This window comes from Lissotriton vulgaris, chromosome 9 (assembly GCF_964263255.1).
Source record: "Lissotriton vulgaris chromosome 9, aLisVul1.2, whole genome shotgun sequence".
Taxonomy (NCBI): domain Eukaryota; kingdom Metazoa; phylum Chordata; class Amphibia; order Caudata; family Salamandridae; genus Lissotriton; species Lissotriton vulgaris.
The window spans coordinates 455,133,370-455,146,239 of NC_141697.1; the positions used below are offsets into that span (position 1 = coordinate 455,133,370).

At 44.7% G+C, this 12,870-nt stretch overlaps 1 protein-coding gene across 3 annotated transcripts in view; it reads left to right on the forward strand.

The window, feature by feature from the left end:
* The first annotated feature begins 4,619 nt into the window (after window positions 1–4,619).
* LOC147690263 (inverted formin-2-like) overlaps window positions 4,620–12,870 on the forward strand; it is a 480,165-nt gene continuing 471,914 nt past the window's right edge. For 2 of the 3 annotated variants that reach the window (XM_086937896.1, XM_086937897.1), the window contains exon 1: window positions 4,620–5,071. In XM_086937896.1, the coding sequence (XP_086794022.1) occupies window positions 5,036–5,071 (36 nt within the window). In that variant the 5' untranslated portion in view covers window positions 4,620–5,035. The remainder of the gene's footprint in view (window positions 5,072–12,870) is intronic. The other variant, XM_086937898.1, reaches the window with a different exon arrangement.

Sequence of the window (12,870 nt, forward strand, 5' to 3'; positions counted from 1 at the left end):
ACTCGCAGACCGTGGTGGTGTGTGTAGGGTGATCCAATCCAGTTTCTGCATTTTCATCCCTGATAATGCTCCGACAGTGTACCAGGCCATCTCCAAACTGCACAAAATCTCTGATTCCCTTCACGTGGATAAAGGTGATTGGTCCCTGCTAGGGTGGTTCTGGGAACTGATCTCTGCCTGGGGATGGAAGACACTGATATTCGTTGGGATGGTCTTAGCCATTCTGTTTACGTTCTGCCTGTTTGCGCAGTGCGCTCCTGCCATATGTGGCCTCTGTGCTACTTCATGTGTAAGGAAGCCTGTGTAAAGGGACGAATTGAGTAACAGAATGATGCTACAGCAGCATCTCCATGAATTCATTAATACAGATTTGGACTCAGATTAGCATGAGTTATTGCCTAATATGAGGGCAAAAGGAGGGTCTGTGGTTCTGAAATTCTGGACTCTGCTGTAATATGGTCCCGAGGTCCAACACTCGTGTCGAAAAATATCGTCGTACCATGACGAATTTGGTATCGGCAGACCGGTAATGAGTAGGGCATTATCCCTATGCATCTGCGTCGTGATTAAGCGATGCTAACACCTTTTAATCGTGGTTTCCGTTCTGAACCCTCGGACTCCATTTTGTGAGCGGCATCCATCTTGTGGCTTGCCCTCATATAGTCAATTGATTGAGGCCGAGCTTGATCTGAAAAGACACGTCCACCTTAGCTGACTTCCCCATGACCTGGCCAAACTAACTCCACTGCCTCCAGCCAAACCTGTTTGGGCAGCTCCTCGCCCAGTGGCCGAGAAAGATAGCATCAAGGCTCAACATGCCATAAACCATTCACTACATACAGACCATGTTTTCTGCACACATACACCTGTCCATGTTCCTTGTTTATGGCCAGTTTTACGACGAGGAGGTGCCCGATTTTATTGGGGTTTCATCGATATCTGATGGTAGTTCTGGGCCGAGCTGGGTCATCTATCACAAACTGGACATCTAAAATATGGGTTGGCCGACATGACTGTGCTTTTTGCTCTATTGTGGAAATATGTCTATCACCGTATCGTAAAGTAAAGAATTCTTGCCTGCAGCTGTTATTTCGGTATAAAAGGAGAAGGCTGGTTCTGTAAAAACGAACAGTCTCCTAAGAACTTACGACCCGTGCTGTTGTAATTCTAGGACGCTTGTTACTTGGTTGCAGCCAATAAAACTCGATCTCTGACTTCACCTAGAAGACTCTTGGTTTCTGTGGTCCGGAACAGGGAGAACTCAGAGGTCTTCGGGTGTTCTCCCCTGGCACCACCGGGTTCCTAAAAACCCGGCACCTCAGTTGGCGCCCAACTCGGGGCGGTATCAAGCGGTGACGGTCCAAGCCAGATGTTCGTGAGGAGCTTCGTGTGAAAATTCCAGAGGACGGCCAGCCACTTCAGCGAACCCTGTATGTCGACGTGGTTGAAGGTCTTTGCTGCGAGGTTCCCCGCGTCCCGACGGCTACGAAGGACTGCTGCCCTGACTATCGCCCTGTTTTGGACCCAGTGATCCTTGGTAGAGCGAAACGATAGACGAGTCTTCTGGTGATGTCATCGATCTTCAATACTTCAGTTAAGTATAAGTGGAGCGTCTCCCAGTCCTTAGTTTGATTCTTAGTTTTGGTATCCTTGAGATACACCTTGTTTGGAACTTGCAAGCGCCAAAACCGAGGGATTTGTGTATTCACGAGAATATCATAAGTAGATAATCCCTTGAAGTTTGAAGCTAGACTAGCGAGCAAAGATGCCTGGTCTTAGCAGACTTGGAAACTTGTTTTGTCTTGGTTGTAGTAAGGACTCCCGATTAGAGGATTCGTGTCCGGTTCCTCCGATTGGAACTCCAACATATGAACTTTATATAAAGCACGGAGTAGGTTGCAGCCAATAAAACTCGATCTCTGACTTCACCTTGAAGACTCTTGGTTTCTGTGGTCCGGAACAGGGAGAACTCAGAGGTCGTCGGGTGTTATCCCCTGGCACCACCGGGTTCCTAAAAACCCGGCACCTCAAGACTTCTTAATGAATTAACGTAGTCCCAGTGTAACAAGTTAGGCAGTTTTGTTATGCATGGCGCAGTGATTTTGGTCATAGGGTAAACCACCATTGGTGGCAGCACATCAGATTCCATATATGCGGTGTGTATTTATTTTTTTAGGAGAATTGTGATGCTTTTGACCCATCGAAAGAAGAATTATGAGTGATTGCCTTATGAAGAGATTTGCTCTAGTGAGATACTACTAGTTCGAATTAGAAGCAGGGCTTGATCTACGGGTTGATAGAAGTTGTATGCTTTTAAAAAAAATATTAATAATAATTGCTTCTTCCTTTTTAAGTAGTGGAGATAGGACAGTAAGCAAGATGGGTTAGCAAATAATTGCATGATGGAGAAGAGATCCCTTACCCGTCAATTCTTCTTGTAACTTGGATTCCTTTTTTTGGAAAACATGGTTTTTCTATAGATCCAAAGTGTTATAGTTTCACATGTAACATATTTTTCCCTCTATATGCTTCAAACTTATGACAATGATTCTTGAGTTCTGGTATGCTGTAGTTGCGCTATTGATTGAAAGTTTTTATGATTTTTTTTGTGTGGTGATCACTCCTTTTTTGGGGGGAAAATATCCATAACAACAAACACCCACTTTCACAACAATTAATACAAAATGTATCAAAACAAATACGACACACAACAGAATCAATAAAACATGTATCCAAACAAATATGATAAATGACTTTTGGGAGGGTATCTTATTGGCCATTATTTCTGCGCATACACCTTGTGTTACCCCTAGATGAATTTCTGGTGCATTTCTTGACATTTGTCCACCTAAGTGTACACTGAAGAACAATTTTAGTCACTTACATTGAGACCTAAAGTAGGTGTTCATGGCCTGGAGAGGGAAAACAAGAATGCCCTCCTTAGCAAGTGTAACTACTGTTACTTCCCTTCATTACTTCACACTGGTAGTGAGAGAAGTATCGATTGAGTAAGCAAAAGGATATTAGAGGTAACAACTAGTAGGTGAAATTGTTTCAAGATGAGTAGGGAGAAAAAACACCAATTGTGTTTATCTTTATACAACACCACCTTCCGAAAAGCAGACAGGTGGCAACTGGCAACTGTAGGCAGAACCAGGAGGACAATCTGGAGTACACAACATCACCCTGTGAAAAGCCCGCAGAAGTCCTCCCTTTCTTAACCATGGCCCCTTCCCCCTGTGCACCTGCGTTGTACTCATGTGGAGATGCTCGCAGCTGAAGAGTAGACTGTGGGAATACTCTTCACTTGCAAAGACTACCAGGGTAGATTTTCCGTTCAGGACAGTATGTAATGGTGGAATCCACCTTCCACGACCCAAGAAACTTAATGTACACAATGGATGTGGAGACAGCCTTTCAGACAATCATAATATAGTGCTTGGATTCCTGTTGCCTTTATGTGGGCAAATGAAGACAATTGACGCTATAAAAATTCAGGCATAGATCCTGGTCATGTCCTGACTTTAGTCCTTTCTCAACAAAATCCATTATAACAGAAAAGAGAGTGTGAGGAGTCAGAGACAATGTTCTCTTTAGAGTGGAAGGCCAGACCTGTCAGGGCGTCCGTCAAGGTGTCACTCCAAAAACGTTGACTACAATATATCACCTGATTTTATTCATATTTCCAATTACTGTTCTTGGGATGGCAACATTTTATCTTTGTGTTTCTGCCTTTTGACATCTTTCACCGCCTTCCTACTGGGTGACAGGAGCTTCAATTTTCTTTTTAAAAGTGGGAGCTTCCTATGTATTCCTGCCCTTCACATGTGCATGGTGAGAGCCACCTCAGCACTGACTCCACGCAGCTTCAATGGGTAGGTAGCCCAAGGCATTTGTGCTCATCATGAAAGTTAAACAATTAGACTGCGAAAGCAAGGCCCAGGTGAATCATTAACAAAAAGAACAATAAATAGGTTTATGAACCGGCCTTGGGTGAGCCACGTAGTTAGCTTTGGAGGACAACTACCCCCCCCCCCCCCGCCCCCCCCCCCCCCCCCACCCTCTCCCAGGAACAGGCCTGCTTTAGTTCCTTCCTTCTCTTGCACTGATCTATTTTTTGTTTCAATCTCACCCTCCAATTCTTGATGCTTTTGTCGTCAAGGGAGCTGTAGCAAGTGAAAAACACCAGTAGCGGCCCTGGACCGTCAGAAACCGCCCTTCAATTTCTCCAGCCATCCGGAGATAGGCCCGATGGAATAAATGGCCAGTCCGGCCCTGCCAACAGCTAGAGGTCAGTCACTCTGCTATTCAAAATGTACCCAATTAATCTGAGTGTCCCTTACATGTTGCACAAGATAGACAGCGTTTGAGAAAATAAAATGTGTGATGTTCAGAGCACAGGCTGGGGTGGAAAGCATGACTTGCTGGTGCATTTTAAAAGTGTTGACCCAGTGGCAGGAATATTTGCACTTGCAGACAGTAAAGAAACAAGCTGCTTCATTCACTGAAAGCAAGCAGAGCGAGGAGCTGTGGAAAGAAGCATTCCTGGCATTTTCCAGCGGTGAGGTGGGGCTGACTTGCCAAGAAACCAGACAGAGTACCGAAAATGCTGAATCCGAGAGGCAGCGCGATGTCCGAAAACAAGACGCAGGGTAAGAAAACTCGAACTAAGTCCCGAGTTAAAAGTTTCTGTCTGTTCTGCCCGCGCGCCCCAGCTGCGGCCCATCCCTTGCCAGGGACAGGGAGAGGCGGGAGCGTGGGAGGGGACTGACTGCTGGAGGGAGCGAGGCGATGGCGGGTGGAGCTCTTCCGTGGCACAGTCTGAAGGCTGAACGGATTGTGACTCACGCGTCCAAGACGGAAAAAAACTGCAGCGTTTCTAGCCAGGGCTTCAGTTCCCTTTCTCCCAGTTTCTGTTCAGAGGCAACTGCCAGTTCTACAAATGGTCCCTGAGCTTCTTTGACTAACTGTACCGCCGCTAGCCCGAGGCAGGGAAGGGATGTGCTCTGTGTACACTGCAAACAACCACCTGTGAATGCAAGAGACAGCGACAAGAGACACTCCGTGCCAGGTAAGTCAATATCTTTATTGTCCCAGAGGAGGGACGGTGATTTTACTAGCACAGTCTAATTTGCATAGTCAAGCTGGCATGAAGCTATCTTAATTGAACAGTAACGGTTAGTGATAATGTAGATAACAGATAGAACTGTTTGTAGCCGTACTCTATTTGCTATTTCTTGTGCACTTATATTGCAGCATGTGGTTTTTAACTTTTACTGACATATACAATTCAACAGCTATCAGCTTTATACACATTCCATATTTTAACTTATTCAAATACAAAGAAGAATGGGGCATATAGGCAACAAGAGATGTAACTAAAATGTGAGTTACATTGGCATGGCCCCACCCTTGGCAAAGAGGAAGAACAGAGTGCAGAATCCGTCCGCTAGAATGTGCCTGCATCTATGTGGATGTGAGACGCCTAAATAGATCTGACAGCTTTCAGCTTACTCTGTTGAATTTAGGGTCACGTTGAAAACTCTATGCATTATGCTCACTGCGTAACAGCCCAAACTACCGCAAAGATCTGGCATGCGACCATGCTCGAACTAGAAACATGCCCTTATTGTCAGCACATCAGATTAAACAATGTTCAAGAGATGCAAGTATGGACTAAAAACCCTAAGGGGCAGATTTATGTTAACTGGCGCATCCCGAGGGATGCGCCAGTTAACGTGCGCCACAGTGCGCCAGAGCTACGCCACCCTTGCTGAAGCGCGATGCAGCTTCAGCAAGGCTCGGGGGTACACATTCTGCACAATGCTGCGTCAAGACCTACGCCTGCTTCAAGCAGGCGCAGGGTTTTGACGCAGCATTGCCCTGAAAGTGACTGAGTGAAATTTCATAGATTTCACTCAGCCACTTTCAGGAGGCGTTCCTGCGCAGGAACGCCCCCCCCTGCGCAGGAACGCCTCCTTATGGTGCAGTGCTTTACAACGTGACGCATCTCCTAGATGCGTCACGTTGTAAATAGGGCGCATTGTTTGCGCCGCAGTAGCGTCAAATAAAGTGACGCAATTGCGGTGCAAAGAGGTGCAACGGCCTCATAAATCTGCCCCTTGATGTTGAAAACGTCCGAAATTATGGAAACGCCCCGGTCCCCACTCCGAATGAAATCCTGCTACCTTCAGACTTCAGTTAAGTCCTTCATCTACATGGGAGCGACTGAAGAATGCATGAAAAGGGTCAGAATGATGCTTTTTGTGAGCAGTGCTCTGACGGGCTCTAGCTCTTCAGAAATGTTCCATTTAAATAAATACATAAAAATGTAAAGAAAACAGTGGTAGACTTTTAGGGAAAGCTAAATAGGAAGTCCCAGAAATTCTGGGATACACCCTCAAGATGTTTGGCAAACTACAATGTGGACACTGACAGGTTCCAGTGAAAGATTTTTTAGGGACTGGAGTGAAATATTTTCGTTTTTTAGCGTTTTCTCTACACTAGCAGCAATGTGTTCATTGAGGGATTATTTGGATCATCCTCGTGGAGCCCTAAAGCAGCTCCCTGCAGGCTACTTAATGTAGCACCAGCCACTGCAGGCTACTTAATGTAGCACCAGCCACTGCAGGCTACTTAATGTAGCACCAGCCACTGCAGGCTACTTAATGTAGCACCAGCCACTGCAGGCTACTTAATGTTGCACCAGCCACTGCAGACTACTTAATGTAGCACCAGCCACTGCAGGCTACTTAATGTAGCACCAGCCACTGCAGGCTACTTAATGTAGCACCAGCCACTGCAGGCTACTTAATGTTGCACCAGCCACTGCAGACTACTTAATGTAGCACCAGCCACTGCAGGCTACTTTATGTAGCGCCAGCCACTGCAGGCTACTTAATGTAGCACCAGCCACTGCAGGCTACTTAATGTTGCACCAGCCACTGCAGACTACTTAATGTAGCACCAGCCACTGCAGGCTACTTTATGTAGCGCCAGCCACTGCAGGCTACTTAATGTAGCACCAGCCACTGCAGACTACTTAATGTAGCACCAGCCACTGCAGGCTACTTTATGTAGCGCCAGCCACTGCAGGCTACTTAATGTAGCACCAGCCACTGCAGGCTACTTAATGTAGCACCAGCCACTGCAGGCTACTTTATGTAGCGCCAGCCACTGCAGGCTACTTAATGTAGCACCAGCCACTGCAGGCTACTTAATGTAGCACCAGCCACTGCAGGCTACTTAATGTAGCACCAGCCACTGCAGGCTACTTAATGTAGCACCAGCCACTGAAGGCCACTTAATGTAGCACCAGCCACTGAAGGCTACTTTATGTAGCGCCAGCCACTGCAGGCTACTTAATGTAGCACCAGCCACTGCAGGCTACTTAATGTAGCACCAGCCACTGCAGGCTACTTAATGTAGCACCAGCCACTGCAGGCTACTTAATGTAGCACCAGCCACTGCTCATGCATGGCTGCGTTTTGAATCTGGTAAGAAGGGATTTTGGAAACAAAATCGGGGGAATTGCTTTTCCCACTTGATTTACATGGAAGTGGAAGGGATTTTAGTTGGAAGAAACCTAAAATAAAGCCCTTTTGAGCTTTAAAAATCAGGAGTCTTTAGTCTGATTTGGGCTTGTTGGCATGTATGATTGCTGTGCAGCCTTATTTTTTAGGACATTGCAACTGCTCCTATTTGGTGGCAGAACATCAACCAACACAGATAAACGTCAGTGGATTTTCCAACAAAATGTAGCCTCTTTGATATTAAAGAATGGTGCATTAGTGGCAATCATAAATATTGTGACATTTCGATTGTTACCTCTGCAGAGTTTTTAAGTCGGTCAACTTTGCCAACACCAACCAAGCAATAAATGACTCTGTAAGCCCAGTCCGTCCTTTCTTCTTGAGTGCCACAACTCCTCTCGTCTTTTTCTTGCTGTTCTGTGAACGTCCTCTCCAAGAGGCAGAGAAAGTCATTGGCACCTCAATATAACCAAAGATGAGAAAATGCAGAGTGGACAATTACCGCCTGTCATCCGAAATAGGTCTCAAACAATGCAAACGTCTGATACCAACATTACCCAACACCGTCTTCAGCCCAAAGTATTTTGTGGGACTTGTGAAGTCTATTTGTATCATTTTCACAATATAATTACACTATGTGGGGATCCTGTATTATTTCTTATGAGGCAGCGAATGAAATATACTTTCATTTTTTTAATAATGCTCATTTTAAGGGCTATCTAATGTAATATTCTATCTCTGCATTACACTCTCATTGTTAAGGCACATTTTATCATTTATATACCTGGTTTCAATTTAGCACATTTCATTATCAGGGACATAATACTGGTTGTACACAGGTTGCTGTTAACTTGGCTGACCACATGAACTTGTCACAGTTACCATTGTCCAGGCACTTTCCCTGGGAGTGTGCATAGGATAATGACCTCACCAAACTGTCCTTGGTATCTAATGTAATGCCGGCTGACTGGAAAATTTGCTTCACCACCCCTCTGCTAAAGAAGGACAACATGCCTTCAACAAAATCATGGAAGAAACAGTGACTAAGAACTGTCCATCCACATAGAAAATGGAGATAGTATAGACATTTGTCCTGAGAGAGGGACAGCATTTGTACCGGCTCTTGCTGTGAACGAACTTCATGGCTATATTATTAGGGTGGTGTAGCTAGATTGATCCCAGTGGAACTCCCATGACGTTTAATGTGGTTGAAGTTCACATCCTGCAGCACAGACTTAGGGCCTGATTTATAGATTGGTGGACAGGATACTATAGCACTTGTAAGTAAATAAATGAGATATCAGTCACTTTTGTCATGGAGTAAGCTGCATGCAAAACTCTCAATCAGACCCTAAGACAGGAAGGCTTTTCAGGGTCTATTGAAGGCTGGTTTATTTTTTTTTTCTCTCTGACTGCTCTCACCATATAGATCTAAAAGCTTAACACATTTTCTGTGGGTCAAGCATGACTCATCCTTGCCCCCAGTCCTTCTCAATATCTACATGATACAACTTGCCGAGCTCATTTGAGCCTTCGGGTTCAAGGTAGTCTTCTACACTGATGACACTCTGCAGATTATTCACATTGGACACCCAGCACCCGCTCTGGATCTTTCTCTCTATATCTGACTGCTGGGCATTCAAATCGGATGACCACCATTTTTTTTAAAGCTTAACCTTAACAAGACCGAACTGATGCTCCTAGACAATTAAAAATCCTTAGGCAGCAATCCTTTTGAATAATTGAGTTGGGTACTCTGCCTCATATTTCCTTCCAAGTAAAATCTCTTTGAGTTGTCCTGGATGAAAACCTCTCTTTTAAGGCACAGATACATCCTGATCTGGTCTATTGTTTTGCCACACTTAAAATCTCTTTCAGTTAAATAAATTTACCAAGGTGTCCAAATCCCCTATGAGAGTTTATTGGCCACCCTTGCCTCAAAGAATCACATGAAAAGCTCTATGCACTATGCAGAACTCTTGTCCGTGTTACGCTGCTCACCCATCAGTCTTCCTTCTGCCAGCATTTAAGCCCTGCTTGCAAGGGCACAACTTGCCTGAAATATGCTGTTTTTGAAAATGCAAAATATGTTCTTCTTTATTGACCTGGTGTAACTTATTTATTTTTAGCTGTCCCCTAGACACAGTGCCGATGACCTTGGCTGGGTTTCTGCTCTGTAATTATTAAATACAAATAATAACAAACAATATAATTTGCCAACTAAGGAGTGGCTGTTGCTTCAGGGCGAAGGCAGTTTTATTATAACTGAACATACACGGTAGTGTTTGTCACAGTCATGCTACAGGTGTTTCGTCCACATGTTGGACCTTAACAAGCCTAATAATGGCGACCCCAATGATACAAAAGAATGTAAATTCATAGAAAGACATAATATTGGAAACAATGGTGAGGGGTGAGTAGAAGAAGGGAGTGTACCCTCGAATAACAAAGAGGAAAGAGGTGGGAGAAATCGTGGTTGAGAGAAAAAAGGATGTGGTATGTGGATAAGGGATAGAGGAGAACCTGTCTGGATCAGTAATTATGGGGGAAAAGTGAAACGTCACAAGTGACCCGTCATGGGAATGGAAGTTATCGATCTCCTCCTGAATCTCAAGCTGTTCAGGAGCACCACGGATGAAGAATTTTCAATAGGGCATTTCACCTGTTGAAAGATACAGAAAAAAAATTGGGAATCGGTGCAGAAGTAACAGTAATCTTATGCTATTTACCATGTCACATCCTAGAGCATCCAAAGTTCTTCTGCTTATTCATTACCCTGTATGTACTTGATCTTGTGTCTTACACTCGCAGTTTAGACTCACTACTAAACTCTATCGCGACACCAGATTGCAACTAGGACAAGGTAGTCACAAGTTGTGTCAACCAGTTGTGCGCCATCTTTAGTCAGGTCAATGAAAAATGACAGGGTATACAAGAGAATGGAGCTACATTTATGTCTGTTTTACATAAATAGGTATGCCTCTTCATTCTAAATAATGTCATGCTGTGTTACAAATATTTATACAGTGTTTCATTTAAGCTGATGGTGGCCAGTGGGTCTGTTACACAAATGTACATAAAGTGCTTCATTTGAGCTGATGGTTGCCAGTGGGGCCCACCGGCACTTTTTATTGAGATCGGAAGATTTTTTTTTTTTTAATGAGAAGACATTCACCCAGAACGAGAGAGAAATGCTACAGAAGGGGAATGAAGAAGGAAGAGAAAAATGGAAAAACAGTGACAAAGGAAGAAGTAACGGGTGAAAAGGTACCCACAGGTGTAAGATATAGGGGCAGGACAGTATGCTGGTGGATAAAAAAGGCCTGAGGTGAATTTAAGACTTAAGTTTTGTTATCTGACTAACACGATATTCCGCAGCGGCATAAAATTGGGCCCAAGCACTCATTCTTTAAAAAAAGCAAAGTGCTGTTTATTCAGCACACATTGTGGAAGTAATGATATAGGATTAATAACAATAATTATAATTTTTTGTTATTTAGCCTTCATACCACTCGACTGTTTTTTTAATCCGCTGTTAATAGCATTTTTTACTATTAATCAGTCTGTAGCACTGAATGAACAGTGAAGATATTGAAGATATTGAAAGGGAGCTCCATATAAGGTATCTTTTTCATTCCTCTTTCTAAGTATTGCAATATAAAATCCTCATGAGTCTGAAATAAAATATTGAGAAAACACTAAACACATATGTAAATTCCATCCAGTGGGGTGTATGTGGTTATATAGATTATATAATCTATATATGATATAGGGATGCCGGATATCCCTTGTGAGCCTGTGGTATATACTGGAGACATGCTCCGCGCACTTCAACCGAGAACAATCTTGGCCTGTCACCATACGCATACCGAAGGTAAACCTTTCTACTACTGTACGCGCTGCACTCCATCTCCTATTGCATCCACAAAACCCGGACTTAAGATTGGACTTCTTAACTGTCGCTCCCTCCCTAAACATGCAATTGAAACAAATTTGCTAATTCTAGACCATGACTTTGATTTGCTCTTTCTCACGGAAACGTGGCTATCAGACAGCACCGACTCGGACATTGTCACGGCCTTGCCTTCAGGGTACCTCTGTCAAGCCCTACACAGACCCAAAGGGAGGGGAGGGGGGGTAGCCATAATTTTTAAGGAGCATCTTACTTGTAGAATTTCTGACGCTCAAATCGAGGACTGCGAAAGCTGCCAATTTTCCTTTCAATCCTCCCCAGCTCACTCCCTGTCGGGGTTACTGATCTACCGCCCTCCGGCCCCCCCGGGAAAATTCCTTAACGCCCTCATTGAATCAGTCGCACAACTAGCATCTTCTGTCAGCAATTTCCTCATTTTAGGCGATCTAAACTTACATTTTAAAGACCCTACAGATCGGATAGCCGCCGACCTTCTCCAAGACCTGTCGTCACTCAATATCCGACTGGTAAACAATGAACCCACCATTGAGAAGGGACACTTATTGGATCCCGTCCTCACTAATGCGACAACCATCACCACTAAGCCTCCCCAGATCCTCCCCTGGACGGACCACTTTCTTGTTCCCATCTCCTGGGAAACACCCCCCCACCAACCCCCAAACCTCTAAAATTCAGACCACTGACAGACGGTGGCATAAACTTGCACCTGGGGAATGGGCCGCCGCTTTGGCAGAGTCCACTCCTGAGCTCTCCAGCGACCCTGCTATTGCCGATAAGCAGGTCAATGAATGGATCACCTCCTCTCTTGATGCACTCATCCCTAAAACCTCCTCCCTCAAACACCCCAAAAGAGTAGCCTCGGCTCCATGGTACCCACCAGAGCTTAAAGCCCTGCGCCAAGAGTGCAAGAGAACGGAACGATCCTGGAGGAAAGTCAAATCGGAAATAAATAAAGAGATCTATTCTGCCTCTCTCCTAAATTACAAAACCACCATCCGTAAAACCAAAATCGCGTTCTTTCAGGAGAGAATAGAGAAAGCAGTATGCTCCAGCAAGGAATCCTATGCTATCCTAAAAGACCTTCTGAAAACCCCAGCACCCGGACCTAAACATCCCACTGACCCTATAGCTGACCAGACCAAATGCCAACAATTGGCGGATTTCTTTCACGGGAAAATCCCAAAAATTCTCGAGTCTATTCCCCCCGCGACTCTGGGCGAGGAACACGATCCCCTGCAACCTTCAACACCCTGCCGTCTTTCTTCTTGGGGCCAAGTTACGACTGAAGAAGTGGAAAACACGTTAACATCTATAAAAAGCGGCTCTCCTAGGGATCCCGCCCCACTCCGAATTCTTAAAAAGGTAGCCCCCACGATCATCCCCCCGTGACTCACCTGATTAACA